This window comes from Gadus macrocephalus, chromosome 1 (assembly GCF_031168955.1).
Source record: "Gadus macrocephalus chromosome 1, ASM3116895v1".
Taxonomy (NCBI): domain Eukaryota; kingdom Metazoa; phylum Chordata; class Actinopteri; order Gadiformes; family Gadidae; genus Gadus; species Gadus macrocephalus.
The window spans coordinates 24,442,991-24,465,542 of record NC_082382.1 but is presented as its reverse complement, the minus strand read 5'-3'; the positions used below and the strand labels follow the sequence as shown (position 1 = coordinate 24,465,542).

The following is a 22,552-nucleotide window of genomic DNA, read 5'->3' as shown; positions in this document are numbered from 1 at the left end:
CCCCCATAGACTCTACCTGCATCGGGAGGTTGGGAGGGACGAGTTACCTTAATTACCCACTTGATACATCATTCTGACCGGAGAGGAGAAAGCTATCTATTTGCACATCACAATGTCAAAGAAACCTAAACACTCTGGCGCCCAGGGGAGGAAGAGAACGAAAGAAGAGGAGGAAAAAACGGGAAAAGATAGAAATGCAGTAACTTTAATTTGTTTATCTTTAATGTAGGCCTGGTTGGCTATAGCCAACTGGTCACTTTGTCTGGCTCTTGTTCACCTTAATATCTTTATTTCTCTGGAGCTAACTGTTCCCTATACATAACTCCGCTTAATACGTGGCTATTGGTTTAATTTATTCACTTATCGAAGCAATATGTGGTTTTATTATTTAGTAAATACAAATAATCCGCCAACAGTTGTCAGGGTGTAGCGCGTTGCCAAGCAACGTGTAAAAATAACTTAACCGGTGTAACTAGTCATGCAGTGTTTGTTTTAAAAAAAGAAAAGGAACGGCAGCTCTTTACCTAGCTGGTCCGCTGCTCAATCCAAACCCCCACGCTTCAATGAAAATCAAAACATGTCTGCTATGTACATAGATCCATAACAGTTTGTAATCCACAGTAAAATGGGGGTATTATCCTTAAATTATCCAATTCATTGTAGTAACCATTGTTGGAGCAGTGTTTTTTTTCAAGCTGATTTGGATGATAGTTTGTGGTTTGCATATCTTACATTTCCAATATCTTTCATATAATAATATATTATTGTTTTTTTTTTAACACTTCAGTTGAGTGCTTGTTTAATCTCTGGTTAGAACCAAACTAGATAAACCATACTACATTTAATTGTATTTACAATAATTTGAATCTCAACTCTTATATATTACTTTGCTTATGAATGCCTTTAGAAAACATCATGCATTTCTTTGCAGTATTTTGTGCATACCTTATTGTATGAGTGATTCATTGTCACTTGTTTTGCAAGACATCTTTTTACTGCAAAGTGTTTAATTATTAGAAGTTCTAACGTCTGCAGTATTTTGTGCATACCATATTGTATTCATTGCTTGTTACTTGGTTTGTAATACGTTTTGTGTGTTTAATTTTCTATCTAAAATCAAAGAGTCTCAAAGAAAAAGCTTTGTAGCTTCTCTGAGTTTATGAACATTGGTAGTCGAATTTACTGTGCGATCCAAAGGGGTAGGGGGCGCCAGCAAAAATCTTGCCTAGGGCGCCAAATTGGTCAGGGCCGGCCCTGAGTCTACCTGCCAGATAGGTCACGTCTGGCAGGTAGACGAAAAAAAATCCCAAGCTTTTAGCCTTAATTGCTAAATGCCCTGAAATGTAGCCTAAATGTCTAGGTGTGTAAGATCCGTAATTTGCCCCACACTGTTACACAAGTTCCTGAGAATCCTCAAAATTCTTTACAGCGTGTAAACGAGGATGAGGTCGATGGACACCAACAGTGAATAAAACCTGATTATGACTGACCTTATTTACCATGTCGAGGACTATAGGAGACAAACTGAACGCGAAGACGGTGATCATTGGCATTATTCAAAGCATCTCGAAAAATAAATGTAGTTGGTTATCCGATAGACTGAATACGTAAGGAGACGGCTGCCATTATCCTGGTCAGGACAGAATGCAGACGTATTGCACTTTGCCCCTGCGTTGTGTCGTTTAATGATTAACAATAGGCCCAAGTTAGTGCCCGAGGTTATATAGTCCTATAATATAATACATGCCTACCGTTGATACCGACGTCACGTGACCTATCTGGCAGGTGGACTCTGACCCTCATGAAACTGATGTTCCACTCTGAGCTGAGCCTACCTCCTGCAACATATAACTTAACTCTGTTCCATGTTAGACCATTTGTCTAGATTAATTATTACATATTTTAGTTACACATTGGTGAACTGAAATAGCTGGAGGAAGAGCCTACTGTGATAAGAGATGGTCTGATCTCATCATTGCTTGGTGTCTTATTTCTTTTCTTATTTAAAATGTATTTATTGCATTGAAATACATTTACTATTATAAACAAGGTGCTTTATTTTATGTTTAAAGATTGTATGTTTTTCAGGATTATACATATCAAATTCATCATGATTGAATTAATATAGGCCTAGGAAGCCCCGTGAGTTTCTCTCGGAGGTTCTGTCAAATTTTCTTACATTGTTGGTCCGCCCAACAAAGTCCAGTGTGCTCGCTGAGCGAAGCCAATGAAAATGCCTCAAAGTCTCCCCTTCACCCTTATCGGACCGAGTCTCCCGATCTCAATGTGTGACAGTATCCCCTAGGTAGGAGGACCGAGACCGGGTTCACATTTCAAACCCGTAAAGAAAAGAACCATCAGGGGAATGCGCCTGGCGTCGATCAGACGAACCGCTCAGCTCAGAGATGACGGAACCCGAGGATCTTCGGACTACGTTTTTGATAGACAAGACAATAGCCTACATCTGGCGACAGTGAGGAAGAACAAGCCTCAACTTTCCCCTGCACTGGTTTCGACCAGAGGGAGAAATGCACTCTCATCCAAATTTGCTTTCACTGACACAGTCTTGTGTCATATTTGCCCAAGAAAAATAAGAATGTCATCCTGATGAGCACTCGACACAAATACGCCACTGTCAGCAAAGCAGAGCACAGGAAGCCCCAGCTCATCCTGGACTACAACAGAAACAAAGGAGGCGTTGACTGCCTTGATAAGGTAATGTAGATTTTCATCTGTCATGCATTTGATTTACTTGTATGAACGTAAAACATTTTGTGTAAGACAGATTCAATATTGTTTCAAATCTAGTCATTGTTTCTTTCATTGCAGCTTACTGGTACATACACCTGCAAGTGAATGACAGCTCGTTGGCCTGTGGCAGTGTTCCACAACATCCTTGATGTGTCTGCATGTAATGCATATGTGGTGTGGACAGCGATCGACCCAGCCTGGAATCAGGGGAAATGTTTCAAGGGGAGACTCTTCCTGGCAGAGCTTGGGAAAGCTTTAGTGACTCCTATAATTCAACGGCGCCAGCACCTTCCCCGCACACCAGCCTATGGCAGTCTGGTGAGGAGTCTGCAAGCCCCAGCCACTGCCCTGGCCGCTCGCCCCCCAAAACAGGGGCAGAAACGGAAGAGACGCAAGCTCTGTGCCCCCAGAGACAATAAGACAAGTCTTACATGTTTCAAATGTGATGCAAACGTTTGCAAGGCACACTGCGACCTGATTGCAAAATGCCACTCCTGTGTTTGAACACACACACACACACACACACACACACACACACACACACACACACACACACACACACACACACACACACACACACACACACACACACACACACACACACACACACACAGTGTTCATGTTGATGTTCTGTGAATTTGGTCTGTTTTGATTTTTCTGTCTTTTCTTTTTTTTACAATAAATGTTAATTTTGGAATACAACTTTCAATTTCTGTGACTATTCACTGCAGTAATTCATGTAAACCAGTAGTCTGAGACATTGTTTACAGGTTAAAAGGGAGTTCAATAAAATTAGGTAATGATCATTGTTTTTTTTGTTAATGTGAGGGCAGTTAAAACAGACCGGTCAAATTTGACCGGGAGCACCAAAGTAAGGGGGGGAAACGAACACGACACAAAGGTTAAACAAGTGAAAATGAAACAAAGTATCAACTTCACCTCTGAAACAAGTGAAAATGAAACAAAGTATCAACTTCACCTCTGAAACAAGTGAAAATGAAACAAAGTATCAACTTCACCTCTGAAACAAGTGAAAATTTAAAGAAGTATCAACCTCTTCACCCTTGAAACACCTCTGAACTTCACCTCTGAATGTGATACTTCACCTCTCAAAAGAAAAGTCTAGAAAACATCATGCGTCGTTTAAAAAATGTCGGCCTACCATAAACAAAGATAAGGTCGATCGACGCCCATACTGAATACAAATAAGTTAGAAATACAAAAGCCCTTCATTGTTACTGACCTTATTATCTATGACGATTAGAAGACGGATTTAACGCGGGTGGTAATTTGCAAATTAAAAAATAAACGTCCGTGTTCTTTCAGTTTGGCAGCAGAGTGCAGTAAATTCCTTCCCTTCTGTAGGCGTGTCCGGGTTAATCTGTTGATCACAACATTGCAAATGTAGGGAATATGTTTCTGCCATTACAGCACCGCCTCAAAAAACCTCCCTCTGGTGTGGTGAATACATAGACTCTGTATGAATAGGTCTTTGTTATACATAGGCTATTCAATTAATATTGTGGCGAGCAGCACGGGAGAGACGGGAGCCCAGGTTCAGCAGTTATACAACTCCCGCACCTCTTACACCGCACCACTACGACAGCACAACCAGCGAACAAACATGTTATAGTCAGTGAGTGACGGTGGCGGCAAAGATACACAAACATGTTAACATTAAACAACACACAACCCCGAATCCATTAAACCCACTTAACCTAACAACAAAACAATTTCACAAAAGCCCCTTTGGTCAACTGATAACCCCAATTTTCAGGATCCCCTGCGCGACCTCGGAGGAGTCGTCACAAAATGGTTCAGCCTTTCTGTTACCAGCCGATTTCACAACCGCCTCGAACCGCATTAGATCAATATAAGTGCGCGGCACTACATATACTCAACAATACATGGTCACACTCAGATGGGTTTCCACCACTTCAATAAATAGCAGTGCCAGTGACCTTTTCTGAGTCTAGCTGCCTAACAAACTCAAAATAAAAACGGCGTCATATCCAAACTAAAACCAGGGGTGCAGTTAGTTACATATTTGATGATGTTACCGCCACCAGCCGGTATGTGTGTGATTAGCCGTCACAAGCCTTTAGAAAATCTGCCATTCCCTGGGCCTTAGTGATCACAAGTGGGCATCTAGATGTATGATGGATAGATAAACAACATTTGCTACAGTCCACTGGTTAGGCTGGTAGACTGATCTATCCAGCACAGACATCTAGGTGAACACGCCCACTTGTGATGTCACTAAAACACAGGAAAGGGCAGATTATCAAACTGTTTGTAACGGCTAATCACACTCACACCTGGCGGCATAATATCGACCCCAGACACCGCACGACTCCGAGAGCTGCCTTTATTTAAACACCCACGTGTCAATCAAACAACACACGAACCAACCCACCAACAGGACCGGCTCGGTGGTGGTGGCATCGAGGCACCTTTCCTAAGTGTTACGACCCCTACTCGTTCAGGGGGAAAAGGGAAGTAACACACACACAACCCGATGGATTGGGGTTGTAAATATGGTATTTATTATAACCCAACAAGGGAATAGAACATTACAATCGTCAGAAATGGGCCGCTAGGTGCTGTCAAAGCAAAGAAACAAATATAACCAAAAGAGAACTCCTTAAAATAAAATGGAGCTACCTGTCTAATAACTAAGTACGAACTAAGTACTAAGTACAAATGACCAGCACCCCCTAAACCTAGTGTGGCTAAACAGTGACAAACCTAAATGAGAGTGCGAATAAACAACATCAGTACGGAGGGATTCACCTTACCCTGGCCCAAATCTGGGAACACACAAACGTAACCTCTTGCTCTCAACGAATGCGACTACGCGCCTAGATTCCCTACAGGTGTCTGCCCCGCTTGCAGGGCGCATCAGGCTTTTATGCCTCCACGGCGCCGTCGCTCTCTGGTTGGTTCCGGGGACGGAAGGACCCGCCCACTTGAGCTGCTTTAGGGGAAAAACCATGAGGGGTATCGCATACAGAGGGAGGGGAGACAATGCGGTCGGCTGACGGCCGTAACACTAAGCATTTTTAGAATTCGAACAACCTTTTTCGAGGTCATCTCGTTAGGAAAGGAAATTTCCTAAGCAAAAAACAGAATCCGTAGAGGCCCATGGAGTAGCAGACCGTGTTTCACTTAAAGTGGAGCTGAGAAACACTGTTTAGCACTTGAATTCTTGCATCTCCAATACATAATAGCACTTAAAGTTTAGCACGGAACCACAGCTTCATTCTCTACAAAATTAATCATGAGTTAAAAATGTATGCGTCATCGTTAGTGTACATTTTTTTATAAAAACATCAAAAAGTTTCATACAAGAAATTCACTCTCGAAAACAAGTGGTTCTCACCCAACATCTCCATAAAGACATTCCTAACATTACCCATCATATCCCAGGTCGCCTCACAGAGCACACCTCACACTATTTATCAACCATTTGTCTTTGCTCTGTGAGCCACATATAGAAGAATAATGTGAGGATTGATCAAATAATGATGTTAAACACACCACGCCTCTTCTCCTGTGAAAACTGGCATCAGGAAGGAATCAGACTGGTGTATTTCCTCCTTTAGTTTCTGAGTTTCAGTCATCAGATTCACTTTTAGGTTGATGAAGATTTTCTAGAACTAGCAATACTTCTCTGCAATGTCATAATCCATCACTAGTGAAACACGGTCACTGGTCAACTTGGGACTTTGGAATTTAAAGTGACTTGGTACGGATTTGGAGCGAACATAAGACCTGCTGGCTGACCGGGAGGTGGAGGGGGGACCCAGACTGTGGAGGCTGGACTGGGAGGGGGAGGGGGGACCCAGACTGATGGGGGTGGACTGGGAGGCTCCACTGTCTCTCTTGATGAGGACAGGCTGATGGTCCTCCTGAAGGACTGACACTGTAACAGATCCATTATGTGTGGGGCTTGAGGGAGGGACTGGACCCGGACTCTTGTCACCCTCAAGATCATCCATAGGTTTATTAGGGACAGTTATGGCCTGTTGATGTTGGTCCCTGATTGGTTCAGGACGGTCACTAGCAGGTACTGGAAGATAAGGCAGAAGAGAGTCAGGACACACAGCCAGCCTCCACATGCAGCAACACTCAGTGAAGACTGAAGCCCAGTGGAGCAGCTCTGCAGCTGGGTACTCTCAGGTGGAGATCACAACCGGACGCACACAACCAGACACACACAACAAGAAACACACAACCAGACAGACACAGCTATAAACATACACAAACACACACACCACCAGAAACACAACTAGACAAAAACAACCAGAGGAGTAAGCTACTGAATACACTTTGAATCGTTGCATTTTATAATGTTTCCACTCTGTATGAGCCTCTACACAGAAGACAGACTGAATACTGCAATTATCGTCGTCAAACAAGGACAGAAGTACCCTTTGTCCCTGCTCTGTGTCGTCATGACGACTCAGTGAGCTACGTTATAAACACCAATGAGCTGACGTTGTGCTGGCCACATCACCCCCACTTATGAGAGTAGTGTCTTACATGGATAGCTCCATTCTATAATCTAATATCTAGATGATGTTGTTCAGTAGGTCTGCCACTCTGGTCCCTCTGCTAGGTAGGCTCTGACTCTCTGGTACAATTAGATGAAATGTTTTGAATCACAGCGATATCATTTGACTTGGTGTGAGTCAATAACCCTTGCAAATCACTATATATTAATACATGATCTGTTACTCATTAACAAAGTGAAACATGTGGAATAAGAATTTACCAGGTTTATAGTCGGCTATTCCCTTTTGCTATAAAATAAAATGTGAATAAAATATCAACATTGGGTTCATGACAAGGTCATCTTCTATAACTCCACCACTGCCAGCTAAGGTCACACATATTATTGTTTTCTGTATCAAAACAGTAATAACACTTACCTTCACATGTCTTCTATAAAGAAATGCTATAAAGAGATAAACACATCAACATGTCAGGACAGCAGTCAATATCATTCAGCATCAACATGATACATGTTATTTTAATGTAACCATGATACATGTTAGTTTAGTGTAACTATGACACCTGTTAGTTTAATGTCACATGATGCATGTTAGTTGAATGTAACACTTACCTTTTTTCTTCCTCTGAATAATGGCGAAGATTATTAAAGCCATTACCAGTATGACTAATATTATTCCTGGCACTAGTCCTGTCTGTGGACCATGTTCTCCACATTCTGAATCAGTTGAATCATTTCCTGGTCTCATCAGTTTCAGTCCCACAGATTCACATCTGAAATGAGAAGGACCAGACAACAGGTTTAGTTTCAGGGTGTGTAGTGTTTCTATTATCCTGGGGACAGGATAGTGGATTGTGTGTTGGACTCCTTGTGTAAGGGATCCTGATGTTTAAGTTCCTGTTTTTTCAGCAACATGTGTTTTTTTTTTTTTTTTTTACATTTTGTAGGTCAGTTAGTGTCATGTGCTTTTCTGTTTGTTTTGGATTGCAATGTACTTTCGACTCCACCCTGCTACTTCCTGCTTTTCTTTGGATTGCTGTGATCCCCTGAGTTTGTGAACACACCTGTTGCTAATGTGTGTTGATTGGTTTGTGGCTACTTAGGCCACGTTTATACGTAGCAGGGTATTTATAGAAACGAATATTTCCCCCCCTCCGTTTTCAAAAATAACATTGTGCACACAACATCGTTTTCAAAAAAGTTGTCGTTTACATCAAAACGGATAAATACGCCGTTGGGAGATTATAACTATGCCAAACCTATGGGCGGCAGTGTAGGGAGAAGGATAAAGCCATGCAAGCCAATCAGAGTCCTCAGAATCAACAACAACGAATAACACGAGCGTCTTCCTGTAACAAACAAACTGTAAACACTCCCGCACCTCTTACACCGCACCACTACGACAGCACAACCAGCGAACAAACATGTTATAGTCAGTCGGCAACGATACACAAACATGTTAACATTAAACAACACACAACCCCGAATCCATTGAACCCACTTAACCTAACAACAAAACAATTTCACAAAAGCCCCTTTGGTCAACTGATAACCCCAATTTTCAGGATCCCCTGCGCGACCTCGGAGGAGTCGCCACAAAATGGTTCAGCCTTTCTGTTACCAGTCGATTTCACAACCGCCTCGAACCGCATTAGATCAATATAAGTGCGCAGCAGTACATAGGCCTACTATAGGCTACTCAACAATACATGGTCACACTCAGATGGGTTTTCAACCACTTCAATAAATAGCAGTGCCAATGACCTTTTCTGAGTCTAGCTGCCTAACAAACTCAAAATAAAAACGGCGTCATATCCAAACTAAAACCAGGGGTGCAGTTACATATTTCGCCAGCCGACGTCACTGCACGACTATTTACTGAGGGTGCGCTCTCGCTCGCTCTCTCTCTCGCTCTCTCTCGCTTTCTCTCGCTCTCTCGCTCCCTCCCTCCCTCTCTCCCTCCCTCTCTCCCTCCCTCCCTCTCTCCCTCCCTCTCTCCCTCCCTCCCTCTCTCCCTCCCTCCCTCTCTCCCTCCCTCCCCGTGGAAAAATTATTCTGTGCCAAGCTCTGTTCGCATTCACGCTCTTTATCTTGATGAACAAAATGTATTTATAAAAAGGAACCGTTGGAATATGTTTCTTTCGGCGGGACCAAAGTGAAAGAAAACACGTCGTCCTAATCCATCCCAAAGAAGAATAAACGTCAATCTGACTTTGGGTCATCAAATTTTGAAAAAACACCATTAGTCACATAATGGCTCTGAACACGGCAGCTCAGATGACTGCACTCTGCACAACGCAAAGACATTTATTCAAACAACACGCAAGCTGCGTTTCAGGCCTTGCAGCGTCCATATGAATCACCATGGCATCGATAGAAAACGTTGCATTAAAGGGGTGATGATGTTACGCCACCAGGTATGAGTGTGATTAGCCGTCACAAGCCTTTAGAAAATCTGCCTTTCCCTGGGCCTTAGTGATCACAAGTGGGCATCAAGATGTATGATGGATAGATAAACAACATTTGCACTGGTTAGGCTGGTAGACTGATCTATCCAGCACAGACATCTAGGTGAACACGCCCACTTGTGATGTCACTAAAACACAGGAAAGGGCAGATTATCAAACTGTTTGTAACGGCTAATCACACTCACACCTGGCGGCATAATATCGACCCTTTAACTAATTTACTGTGGTGCGCAGCACAGGAATGACCAGACGGAGACCGGGTTAACGGAGTTCGCAACTCTCGTGCCCCAGACACCGCACGACTCTTTAAACCATATGTCGCTTACCGTGTTCTTTCAGTTTTGGCTGGAGTCAAAGCAGGACATCCGAGTTGTACGACGTCATACGGAGCGTTCCCGTTTTTTATAGATCCATTGGCTCCAGTTGGTCTTCTGATTGTGTAATGAACCTGGCTGGTCGTGGTTTATTGTTAGCTAGCAAACCAGCTCGAAAACAAACACTACTTTACATCGTATTGCACTCACAGCAAGACCGTGCAATGCATAAATTGGTAATCAGAATAAAGTAGCAATGTAATCAAGTGTGTAAGAGCATTAAAATGACCAACGTGGTACAAATAAAAATAAATTTTACTTTAGCCTGTTCCTGGCCCCTGGTCTTGGGGCTAACCTGTTCCTGGCCCCTGGTGTTGTGGCCATCAGTAATTCTTGGCAATACAGATTCTACCTCTTCAGGGAACTTCACTAGAGCTCTTCTCCTGAGAAAGCTGGCATCAGGAAATATACAGTAGACTTTACATTTACATTTAGGGCATTTAGTACACGCTTTTATCCAAAGCGACTTGCAATAAGTGCATTTGTCATAAGAAGTGAAACAATATATCGCTGTCGGTACAGTAAACATTTTCATAGAACCGAGTGCTAACGAGCACCAAGTAGCCTACTAACATTCGCTAGGCTAACCCATTCCCCGTATACAGCAGTGATAGCAGCTACTGCAGATGCTAGACAATTAAGTACTATGAATAAGTACAACGTACATTAAGTGCGAAAAATAAGTGTGCACATTAAGTGCCAGGACTTACAACATACAATGGTGGGCGGAAGGGACTGGAAACAACAGGTAACAACCTCATCCGAGTTTTCTTTGTCTCCTGCAATATCATTAACCATCAATAGTGTTACTCTGTTGATGGGCAACTTTGACAAAGGTCTCTCCTGATGAGGACAGACTGATCGTTCGCAGAACATCCTGAGAACGATCAGTTCTCAGGAACTGTGAGTGACACAGATCCATTGGCCCTCATTTATCAAACGAGCGTACGACAGAAAACGTGCGTAAAATGGACGTACGCTCATTTCAACGTTGAGCTTGGCATTTATCAATTTGAACGTGAGCGCAGGCTGCGATGAAATCTCACGTCAGGTCTGAGCTCGTGTACGCAAGTTTTTTTGGCGCAACATACGGGTATTTCAATGATGAATAGTGCAGCACAAGTAGCCCATGTTCAACATCTGTATTAATTACTAAATAAATTGAAATTAGCCCAGCGTTCAAACAATTACAATCAAGTCAGGCCTAATTAAAAACAGTATTGCTATGAAAATAATTAGAATGTGACAGGTGAAATGTTTATTCAGCTGTCTATATTAACAGGAGCTTTGCCAAATAGGTGGTCGTGTCTCAGCGATGGCAGATCTGGCTCTGTTAAGGACCTCAACGCACAGACGAGAGAGTTTTTCGAGACCGCGCCGATTTTTTTAAGGAGGGCGATGAATGGCTCTTGAGTCGTTTTCGTCTCCCAAGGCATCTCCTGATGGAGCTATGCAATGCTTTGGAGCCACAGTTAAGGCGAGAAACTAGGCGATCAAACGCAATACCTGTGCAGGTTTGCTCTACCTTGGGATTTTTGGCCACCGGGATCTTGCAGCGGGAGATCGGGGACAGGTCTGCTATTTCCCAGCCAAGTATTAGCCGAACCATGCCAGCAGTTTTGGCAGCTATAATGTCCCTCTCCGAACGTTATATTAAATTCCCATATAATAACGATCAGCAAACTGGAATCAAACGGGATTTTTATGCTATTGCTAGGTTTCCAAATGTGATTGGTGCGGTTGATTGTACCCATGTGCGTATGAACCATCTATTAATGATTACGCGTACATCAACCGCAAAAGCTACCATTCAGTTAATGTTCCGATTATTTGCGATGCCAGAATGTCAATCCTGAACATGGTAGCCCGATGGCCTGGGGGCACGCACGATTCTTTTATTTTCCAAAATAGCAACGTTGGGCATCGTCTACATCAGGGCGCACTACATGGTCAGAGTCATCTCGGTGAGTTACGCTGCAGTCGCACTGCACCGGCCTCCTCCCGTTTCTTGCTTGGCCGGCTTCACAGCCGCAACACGTTTTTTGGTGCTGAGCTTCATGTCGGACCATTTTTTCTTCACCTTATTCGGAATTAAATAACTTTAACGGAATGCAAACAATAGCATATATGTGAAATGTTTTAAGCTGGATAACAGAAGTTGTACATTTAATTTATTATTTAATTAATTTAATTAACAAACCTCTTCCGTAGCCCGACGAACATTGGAAACACTATTCACTGCAACAGTTATTTCCTTCCATATAGCATTCTTTTGCTGGCCTTTAATGCCAGCTATAGGCTACCAAATAAAACCAGACGGTTCGCATCCACCAGTGACCCGAGCGTCTCCATTTGGGTCTCGGAAAAATTCCTCTATTTTACCGTTGGACGTTTCTCCATGTCGTAAAAGTTAGGGGCGAGACTTCTGAAGACGTGCTTTTATATGGGCGTGTTACGTTAATTACGATCGATCTCAGCCGCCGTATTTATCAACACCAAGATCCTTCGTACGCTGGGATTGGTGGGATACGAAGGTTTCGTAAATCTCACGTGGGTCCTATCGTAAGATGAATCATGCGTTCAGATTTGCGCTCATTTCTACGTTCGTTTGATAAATGAGGGCCATTATGTGTGGGGCTGAACCCAGACTGGTCACCGTCATGATCATCTATAGTTGCAGCAGGGGTAGTTGTGGTATGTTCTTGTTGGTCCCCGGTTGGTGCAGGAGAGTCACTGTAGTTTAGCGATGTAGTCATGGGAGAGAAGGCAGAAGAGAGTCAGGACATACATCCAGCCTCCACATGCAGCTACACTCACTGAAGACTGAAGCCCAGTGGAGCAGCTCTGCAGCTGGGTACTCTCAGGTGGAGATGAGGACACAACCAGTCACAGAAAGAAACACTCTATCCCTGCTCTGTTATGTAATGATTAACAAGTGCTGAGCCAAAACGCAGGCTTTCAAGGGGCCACATTGTGTCCGTTTATAGCCCTAAAATATAATACATGATACCGTTATCATATGACGTGAACAGTTTGGTTTTGAATTTGAAACATTCACAACACAGCTCAGGGTGAAGGCCCTTAAGAGGATCTTCTGACTACGTTTTTGATATAGACAGTACATCTGAATGAAGGCTATTCATTAGCAATTAAAAAGACCCTGAGATATAGTTTTATTTGAGATACGTATTCAGAAATCTGTCTCCTTGATAGCCAACGGTTGAACTGAACGCTTTTCTTTATGGCTTTCATATCTCCAGCGACACTCATCCTCTTCCGTCAAGTTGGAAAGAAATTGGCAGATTCAGAGTTTGCGGATCAATAGATCATCACTGAAAAATCGTTGCGACACAAATGACACCTCAAGCTAAATGTAGTAACCTAGAGAACCAGCTACAACCTTGTTTTCATCCAAACGAGCCGTCTTTAGGGAACGGTGAATTGCATTGGCTTCTATGAGCTGTCGGCTTTCAGCCGCGAGCTTAGGGACCGTCTGCAAAGTGCAAAACTGAAAACGACCACAATGGTCAAATTTCAATAGCGTCGCCATTACTGGTCCTACTACAACCTTTACTTTGGAAGAATATATCTCCTTATTTTTAAGGATTTTTTGTTTGCAATAATTTCAATAGCGTCGCCATTGTTGAATCTAGAGCTCCAAAACTTGCTCCATGAAGGCATGGCCTCTATATGGTCTTACTACAACCTTTGGAAATTGTTGCCAAATAAAAATTCCTCAAAAATATGAGGACATATATTTTTCAAAGCTAAAGGTTGTAGTAAGACCATATGGCCATGCCTATATGGTAAGTTTTGGAGCTCTAGATTCAACAATGGCGACGCTATTGAAATTGTTGCAAACAAAAAATCCTTAAGAATACGAGTAGATATATTTTTCCAAAGTAAAGGTTGTAGTAAGACCATAAAGAAGCCATGCCTTTATGTAGCAAGTTTTGGGGCTCTAGTCAACAATGCTGACGCTATTGAAATTGTTGCCAAATAATAAAAATTCCTCAAAAATAAGAGGAGATATATTTTTCAAAACTAAAAGGTTGTAGTAAGACCATATAAGGCCATGCCTATATGGAGCAAGTTTTGGGGCTCTAGAGTCAATAATGGCGACGCTATTGAAATTTGACCATTGTGGTCGTTTTCAGTTTTGCACTTTGCAGACGGTCCCTAAGCTCGCGGCTGAAAGCCGACAGCTCATAGAAGACAATGCAATTCACCGTTCTCTAAAGACGGCTCGTTTGGATGAAAACCAGGTTGTAGCTGGTTCTCTAGGTTACTACATTTAGCCAGAGGTGTCATTTGTGTCGCAACGATGTTTCAGTGATGATCTATTGAACCGCAAACTCCGAATCTGCCAATTTCTTTCCAACTGCGGAAGTCACCGTGTTGCGTTATCACTGCAAAACGTCCACGAAAGCCGTGGGAGTATGTGTGGTAACCCGGGCCACGGACTGTTTACCTATCATTTTCTTTTCCATAGTATAGGCTAAATTAAGAACAACGTAACTTTCTGATATGAGGCGAATCACAACCCTTCCGCCTCGAACCATGTAACCGCATTCGATCTCAATATAAGTGCGCGGCAATATACTACAATCTACAACACATTGTCAAACCCGTAAACTATAATAGGTTCAACCACTTCAATAAATAGCGAAATAAGCAGTTTAGAAATGACGTAAAGACACGGCATTTTCTATACGTGAGAGCTGCCTACCAAACTCAAACGAAAAGTGCGTCACACACAAAGTGAAACCAGGGGTGCAGTAACATATTTCGCCAGCAGATGTTCCTGCACGACTCACTGATAAATCATCGAGGTTGCGTCCCAAAGCCGTTGCAGCCTTCGTGACACTGATGTCTGACCCGAACAGAATCTGACATCGACCCAGTCTGATGTATCAGCTGGTTGCTGATTCTTAAAGGTCGCTTGGAGTATAAGCACAAGTCCAACTAAATTATATGGAACATAGTGAGTAGTCATCTTCACTTGACTGTGAAGGAAATGGAAATTGAGACAGTATTTTGAACATGTTGACAAACAGCTTAATATAAATGTAAAACATATAGTGCTAAAACAGTTAACATAATGTGTCATTTTACGTTTATTCAACATAAATATGACATTATTGTCGGTTTATCATTTTATAGGGGAGAGTGGGGTAAGATGAGACCATTTTTACTCATGTCCTCTCGGCAAGGAAAAATAAGAAAAGTAAGATGAAAACATCTACCTTTACTTCAGGATTTCCCCTGTCAATCAAATTGATAACAATGCAGCTGTTGTGGGGGTAGATTCATCCATTGACTTTTACAAGTTGTAAGCATTTTCCTTTTCCAAAAAGTCATATTTGCTTAAGTTCACTTTAAACAATATCAAACGTGTCAATACTTCTGTATTTTGCCACTGCTCTGATGGATTTTCACCCTTGACATCAGTGGCTCTGCTCTCTCCATCTCCTTTCTTGGCCTAATTGCTTTTCTACAATGTTTTCTACAAAAAACCAAGTCAGTTGTGTAATACTACATTGAAATCCCATTTTAAACTTTAGAGACTCAACTTAACTTCACTGGATCATGGTAGGGTAAGTTGAACGACAAAGTCATCTTACCCCACTCTCCTCTATACATATTGCAGGTCGTAAAAAAATCATATAAAAATAGTTCAATATTGATTTGATGTTTACATGTATTGCACATTTCTGAACATTTATTCTATGTATCTCAATCCGAATGGAGTGTAATAAACAGAGCGATAATTTGAGCAACTGCTCTCACTCTCTTTGCTCTCACTCTCTTCACTCTTACCAAATCCTTCTGTGCCAAACTCTGCTGATGATTGGTCCGTGTATTTAGCCACACATCTGATTGGTCCGTGCATTTGAAGAGTCAATCCAGAGCAGGCATAGCCTCGTGAAACCATCCTAGTCCGGCATTTCTTTTTGCATTGTGGAGTGTTGTGGCTAGAGTTTTTTCTTCGCCAAGTCTATACTGTCAACTCCAGCCTCTTCTCTTGGGTCTCTGGTGGGAGGCTAGCGGCTCCCCATTAGTCTCGGTTCTGGATAGAGGCTCCCCATTAGTCTCGGTTCTGGATAGAGGCTCCCCATTAGTCTCGGTTCTGGATAGAGGCTCCCCATTAGTCTTGGTTCTGGATAGCGGCTCCCTGGTCTTGGTTCTGGATGGCGGCTCCCTAGTCTTGGTTCTGGATAGAGGCTCCCTGGTCTTGGTTCTGGATAGAGGCTCCCCATTAGTCTTGGTTCTGAATAGAGGCTCCCCATTAGTCTCGGTTCTGGATAGAGGCTCCCCATTAGTCTCGGTTCTGGATAGAGGCTCCCTAGTCTCGGTTCTGGAAGAGAAGGAAATGACAGAAGTCCTAAACTTTGTCCCTGCTCAGGGTTTTGTAACGACTGATGTATATTTATGGGTTTCTGGCTGGTAGGCTGCCAAAGTGAATTTTTTTTATTGGAAAAACTAAGGGTCTGAACCTACCTGCCAGATATAACTCAACTGTTCTGTTAGACCCTTGGTCTAGATTAATTATAGCTTATTTTAGTAACACATTTGTTAACTGGAATAGTTGGAGGAAGAGCTTACCGCTTATCGATCTCCTATCTTCATTCTTGTACATAAAATATTCACATTTATTATTTTAAATGTATTAATTTCTTCAAATAAATGTATTATGAGCTATTAACAAGGTGCAAAATTTAATAAATATCACTTTCATTATAGGTGCACACACACACACACACACACACACTCCAGTGTCAAACTAAAGTAATAAAACATACCTGATTTTGTTTAAGGGTGGATGTCCATGACCATGGATGAGGATCTACCGGTCGATCTTCATTCCTATCCTCACCTATGGTCACGAAGTGTGGGTGATGACCGAAAGGACGAGATCGCGGGTGCCAGCAGCCGAGGTGGGTTTTCTCAGGAGGGTGTCTGGCTCTCCCTTAGGGATGGGGTGAGAAGCTCAGCCATCCGGGAGGAACTCGGAGTAGAGCCGCTGCTCCTTTACTTAGAACGGAGTCAGTGGAGGGGGTTCATCTGGTAGGATGCCCACTGGGCGCATCCCTTGGGGGGGTGGTCCAAGAACGTCCAGTGGGAAGGAGGCCTCGGGGAGGACCCAGGACTGGGTGGAGAGATTATATCTCAACACTGGCCTGGGAACGCCTCGGGATCCCCCCGTCAGAGCTGGTCAATGTGGCCCGGGAAAGGGAAGTTACTTTAATGTAACCATGGTACATGTTAGTTTAATGTAACTATGATATATGTGAGTTTAATGTAACAATGGTACATATGTTAGTTTAATGTAACCATGGTACATGTTAGTTTAATGTAACCATGGTACACGTTAGTTTAATGTAACACTTGCCTTTTTTTTTTCTTCCTGTGAATAATGGCGATTATTAAAGTCATTACCAGTATGACTCCTGGTATTACTATTCCTGCCACTAGTCCTGTCTGTGCACCATGTTCTCCACATTCTGAATCAGTTGAATTAGTTCCTGGTTTCATCAGTTTCAGTCCCTCAGATTCACATCTGAAATGAGAAGGACCAGACAACAGGTTTAGTTTCAGGGTGTGTAGTGTATATCCTATCCTGGGGGGAGGATAGCAGATTGGTTGTTTGTTTCCTGGTCCAAAGGTACTTGGTTCTATCCAAAATGTCCACAGTCTACCTGTAGAGGTACAGGTAGGTTATTGAGCTAGATGCCTGACCCCTACCTGCTCCTAATAACCTGTATCAACCTGTGTCTAAATTCACTGTGCATTGGAGAAAATTACTAAATAGAAAATCATGTGATCGATTATCAAGCTTTTATGATACTTTGCTGTTTATCTTATTGCCATTTTTCTGATTGAGTAGAAAATAAACTACAAAACATATTGACTGCAAATAATAAGCCACAATAATACACAAATGGTATATTGCCCAGGCCTGATGCTTAAAGTGCCATGAATGAACTCTGTATTGATAAATTAACTATAATATTTACTTACTTTTTGTGGTTCTGACAAGACGATGATGTGCCATTTGAGAATTTTCCATGAGTACATTGAAGGCACTCTGTGTCTTTATCTGCTGTTCCTGTAGGAATGTATAGATGTTTTATTGGAACACGATCATACTAAGAGTTAGTGTGTATTAGTGACATTCGTGAAAAACACGGCGAGGTTGAATAATCCAACTACCTTCACCACATTTGTTTGGCGCAAGCTCCAAGAAGGAACAAGGACATGGAGAATTGTAATTCAGAATGTGTTTCTGGCTATCCACTCATTGTCAGACTTTTGTAGATGATCATGGAATAATTTAGAAACCCATACATTAAATGTTAAGAAGCTGGATGTCCCTTTATAGGGCTGAATATAATCAGTAGATATTTAAAGCTATAGTTTATAGTTCAGGGGTCTCATTTATAAAACTGTGCGTGGGATCGTTACTAAAAGTGTACGTACGCCCAAAAGACAAGTTTTGCGTGCGCCAAAAAATATTCTGATTTATAAAACCCTGCGTACGCACAACGTACGCAATCTTTTCTTTATAAATCACAGACTGCCTACAAGTGTGCGCAGCTGAATCAGCTTCACGTTCCGCCCTGTACACGCCCCTTTTTAACCATATATGGTCAATGCAAATGACCTCATGAATGCGATCTGCATATAAAACAGACTCAGATGCAAGTATTATGTCTTGTCGGAAACAATGGCAGAAGTACTGAGAAAAGCAAAAAAGCCATATGGTGCAGCATTACCACGGCGCTCACCTCGGTATTTATAGGGTTACGGTAATAAGACTGACCGAGAACACCTTGGAAAATCAGTTTGTAATCACCCACGTAAAATGTTCTTGAACATAACCCCTTTTTAATGCCTGATTTGTCTTGAAAAGCATCAAAACTAACGGACAACGATTGTGATGAGGAGTGTGGCTTGGTTTTCCACATTTGGGATTTGATTGACATTTGATTATGTGTTTACAGTGTCACATAAAAATATTATGTTATTGACACATGTTGGACAGATGCTTTATTCCATGCAGTCGCACCGTCAGTGGACAGTATGGAGTGATGGGATTAAGTATAGAGATTTTTTTTTTTTTTCTATTCTAAGGAGATATTTCTGGATATAACAGAAATAACACAGTTGACTTAAATTATTCTGATTACATAGATTTAACGCATGATAAGTGTTGAAATTAAATTTATGAAGGGCGATGATAAAACATAATCGTTCTTCTCACTCTACAATTCTTCTGTCTGACTTCAGTTCACCACCACACCATCTGTGTCGCAAATTCTCCTTTTCCTCCAAACCATGCGTATGCATGGGTCAGAGTTTGCTTCGGGCTGCGCACATTCTCCCGTGAAGTTGTTTTTTTATAGATCACAACCTTGGCGTGGAAAGTCACGTATGCCAATTTCAGCCCCGTTTTGTGCATACGCAACGTCTGGTCTCTGTTGTTAAAGAAGTATCTATACCTCAGGAAGATGTCCTGAAGAAATTAAAGGTTAAATAGAAAATACTGTCAAATAAAGTTGATGTGAAGTATATATAGAACACCAACCTCTTTGACCGATGTATTGACCAGGACGGCAAACCGTGCGTCTCTGAGCGGCCCTACATCCACCGCCGTTAGAGTCACTACAGAAGAATCCATCCAGGACCTCACACTCAGCATCTGATGTTGATGAACACGACTTCTTCACCTTCAGACCGAGACCTGTCAATCACAACAGTTACAGAGGGACCTGAGAGAATGAGAAGGTCGTCTGAGGAAGTCTTAGATTAGAATAACTTCATAGGAATAGAAGGGGAGTATTCAGTGCATTCAAGGGGCATCTAGGCATCTGTTACCCTCATTAATCTAAACGCATGTGTCTCATTTAACATAATTTAATTCATGTTCTTGTTTAAGGGGGGAAAGGGTTTTAAATGACAAGCAACGTATCACTGCGCCATCAGGGTCTTGAACCCTGATATTTGTAATATTATCAAGGGGTTTGTGAAACAATAAGCTGAAATATGAAAATTTACCTGGATCACAATGTTTACATGAAAAGCATTGTTCACGCCCATTGTCGCCATCTTGGAAAGTACCTTCTGTGCAAGATGCACATGATGTACTTGTGAATTCTGTGCAATGTCTTTTAACATGCATTCCTGTTGGACAGAAAACCATTGACTGTGTTGACTTTTTCAATTTCATTCACTTTAATCCCAAAATAATCTATACAAGCTAGTAAACGAGCTCATTCAGACATTCTGTGTGCTGCATTTAACAAAATTATAACCTGATTGAGACCGTTAACTCTATCAAGTTCAGATAATTGTCTCTTACCTGGTGGACAGGTAGGACAGCATTCATCTCCCAATTGGTATTCTGCCTGGCGACACTTTGCTGATGCAATACCATTGCCAATTATATTTAAATCAAATAAAACTAAATACAAAATTAACATCAATTGAGCAAAATAAGGTGTATGGTTTTGCCTTAACATGCTTTTTTTTTCCAAACATATGGGCCCCACATTCCGCCACATCTGGGGAGAGAGAAAACCACGAGCAGTAAATAAAGTAGGGACGTTTCAACCATTGTGTTAGTATAAGTTTACACATTTGCTTACTTAACACCTTTTCATGTAACCCAAATTAATTTACAGTTTGGAAATATTAAAACGTAGTTGTGAGAACTCGTCAGAAGACGGCCGCTCACATCAAAAGCCATGAGGGCGGCTGACTCGGAGGAATGACCGAATGTTCTCCCTCTGCAGGACGTGGGCCCTCCACCCTGACGGGACATAATCATCCAACAGCCAATCGGCTTTAAGAGCCGGGGAGATAGCAGAAGTTAAAAAGAGAACCAGGCTGCTTTCCTGTTGCTGAGCCTCATCATGACGCCTCGTGGTTTTGGCAGAGCGCCCTGGGCCCGTCACGGGGGACATTAGGGCTGGCGGATTTTAACACAACAAGCATGAAACACACATCATATCGCCCACAACTACGACTGCCTCGGTGGCGCTGCGGCGGACCCTCCCAGGATCAATACTATGATAATGTGAAGACATCGGACTGACTTGTATGTCACAAAACTGAACTATGAAATCATAGTTTTCAGTAAGTGAGGAAGACCGTTGCTGCTTGTTGTGTGATTGGATTGGTTGATTCGTGTCATATTGTAGTGTGTAATATTTGTTTGTTTTGATATTGTTTGTTGATTCAAAATGTATTAGCAACTGCTATAAACAATCCACCCCCTGCCCCCCTCCCCCCCTCCCGCAATCATAATTATTTGGTGCCGATACTGCTTCTGGAATACTAAATAGTATGAAGTAGGCCTACGGGTATTGGACGCAGGGTTAGACATTCCCAAAAGGGAAATATGGAAAAGGGAATAGTTGTAGAATGAAGGGCCCGTGTTGAGCTTGATGTTGGTTTGATTCGTGGGTCACATGTTCTGGCAGCTATTGAATCTAGAAATATTTGAGACCTGCAATTTGAATGTTGAATGTTCGTTGTTATACATGCAAGCATAACTTTGACACATTTGTTGCTTTCCATTGTAGTTGAGATGTTGATTGAAAATAATAAAACGACTAACGTACTAAAGGCAATAGACATCACTAAACATCCAGCCAGGTTTAAGGGAACCAATTTCCTCGAATCAAATGAGTCCCAAACAGACGTGGCCCAAATCCTCCTCCATTTTTATAGGTGAATACACTCAACGAAATGCATAATTGCATTATAATAGTATTGATTGTGGACACTCCCAAAAAAAAAAAAAAAAAATCTGAAATTATTCGAGTTGTGGGTGTGGGGTTATTTCTTGTTTGAAAAAAAAAAAAAAAAGGCTTCATGTTGTCCAATAGACAGTAGACACGCGAAGCGTTCAACCACGTGACGTGTGTTTGTTTACAGTTTGTGCACACGCTGACCGAAAATGAAAATACAACAAAGTATCAACGTCTTCACCTTTGAAACCAGTGAAAAATGGAACAACTTTCAACCTTACCTCTAAATCTGATACTTCACCTCTCAAAATAAACGTCTAGAAAACAACATGCGTCGTTTTCAAAATGTAGGCCTACCATAAACAAAGATATGGTCGATGGACGCCCACACTGAATACAAATAAGTTAGAAATACAAAAGGCCTTCATTATTGCTGACCTTATCATCAATGACGGTTAGAAGACGGATTCAACGTGGGTGCTGGAAAAAAAAAAAATGTTGTTGTCCGTCAGTTTACTTTTCCAGCAGAGTGCAGTGAATTCCTTTCGTTCAGCGTCTCCGGTTGTTGACCACAAGATTGCAAAAGTAGGCTCGGCGCGTTCACGCTCCTGGAGATAGTGCTTACACACCGCCGCGCGGCAACCGCCCAAGCTGCTTTCACACCGCCGCGCGGCAACTCGTCACCCC

At 42.2% G+C, this 22,552-nt stretch overlaps 2 protein-coding genes and 1 long non-coding RNA gene across 6 annotated transcripts in view; 1 reads left to right on the top strand and 2 right to left on the bottom strand.

The window, feature by feature from the left end:
• LOC132459286 (tumor necrosis factor receptor superfamily member 14-like) overlaps nucleotides 1-17,374 on the bottom strand; it is a 24,212-nt gene extending 6,838 nt beyond the window's left edge. The window contains exons 1-4 of one of the 3 annotated variants that reach the window (XM_060053712.1): nucleotides 16,913-17,374; nucleotides 15,930-16,467; nucleotides 14,927-15,074; nucleotides 3,995-4,132 (exon numbers count right to left, since the gene is read on the bottom strand). The gene's annotated coding sequence lies outside the window, so the exon portion shown is untranslated. Of the gene's footprint in view, nucleotides 1-1,490; nucleotides 1,725-3,994; nucleotides 4,133-10,061; nucleotides 11,027-14,926; nucleotides 15,075-15,929; nucleotides 16,468-16,912 lie in introns of those variants that run through there. The other 2 variants (XM_060053718.1, XM_060053704.1) reach the window with 2 other exon arrangements.
• Nucleotides 2,092-3,557, top strand: LOC132459434 (uncharacterized). Its single transcript, XR_009526238.1, has 2 exons — nucleotides 2,092-2,715; nucleotides 2,830-3,557. It is a non-coding gene; the product is annotated as an uncharacterized LOC132459434 (long non-coding RNA).
• LOC132459276 (tumor necrosis factor receptor superfamily member 14-like) lies at nucleotides 6,057-22,552 on the bottom strand. Of its 2 annotated transcripts, XM_060053682.1 has the most exons (9): nucleotides 22,304-22,552; nucleotides 20,473-20,674; nucleotides 20,169-20,294; nucleotides 19,699-19,854; nucleotides 18,132-18,219; nucleotides 7,880-8,040; nucleotides 7,686-7,711; nucleotides 7,529-7,556; nucleotides 6,057-6,823 (listed from the first exon to the last, which is right to left on the bottom strand). In XM_060053682.1, the coding sequence occupies exons 2-9, from the start codon at nucleotides 20,672-20,674 to the stop codon at nucleotides 6,411-6,413; spliced, it is 1,200 nt and encodes a 399-aa protein (XP_059909665.1). In that variant the 5' UTR covers nucleotides 22,304-22,552; the 3' UTR covers nucleotides 6,057-6,410. The 2 variants fall into 2 exon arrangements, with proteins under 2 accessions (XP_059909665.1, XP_059909674.1); XM_060053691.1 differs by lacking the exons at nucleotides 20,473-20,674; nucleotides 22,304-22,552 and adding an exon at nucleotides 18,324-18,407 and having other exon boundaries at nucleotides 20,169-20,466.

Bases quoted from the DNA above. Each gene is read 5' to 3' on its own strand.
- LOC132459276 (XM_060053682.1), bottom strand. From the start codon at position 20,674: ATGTGGCGGAATGTGGGGCCCATATGTTTGGAAAAAAAAAGCATGTTA. The intron at 20,295-20,472 runs GTAAGAGACAAT...TCTGTCCAACAG, and splicing joins CTGTCCTACCTGTCCACCAG to GAATGCATGTTAAAAGACAT. The intron at 7,712-7,879 runs GTAAGTGTTACA...ATCTCTTTATAG, and splicing joins TATTCAGAGGAAGAAAAAAG to CATTTCTTTATAGAAGACAT.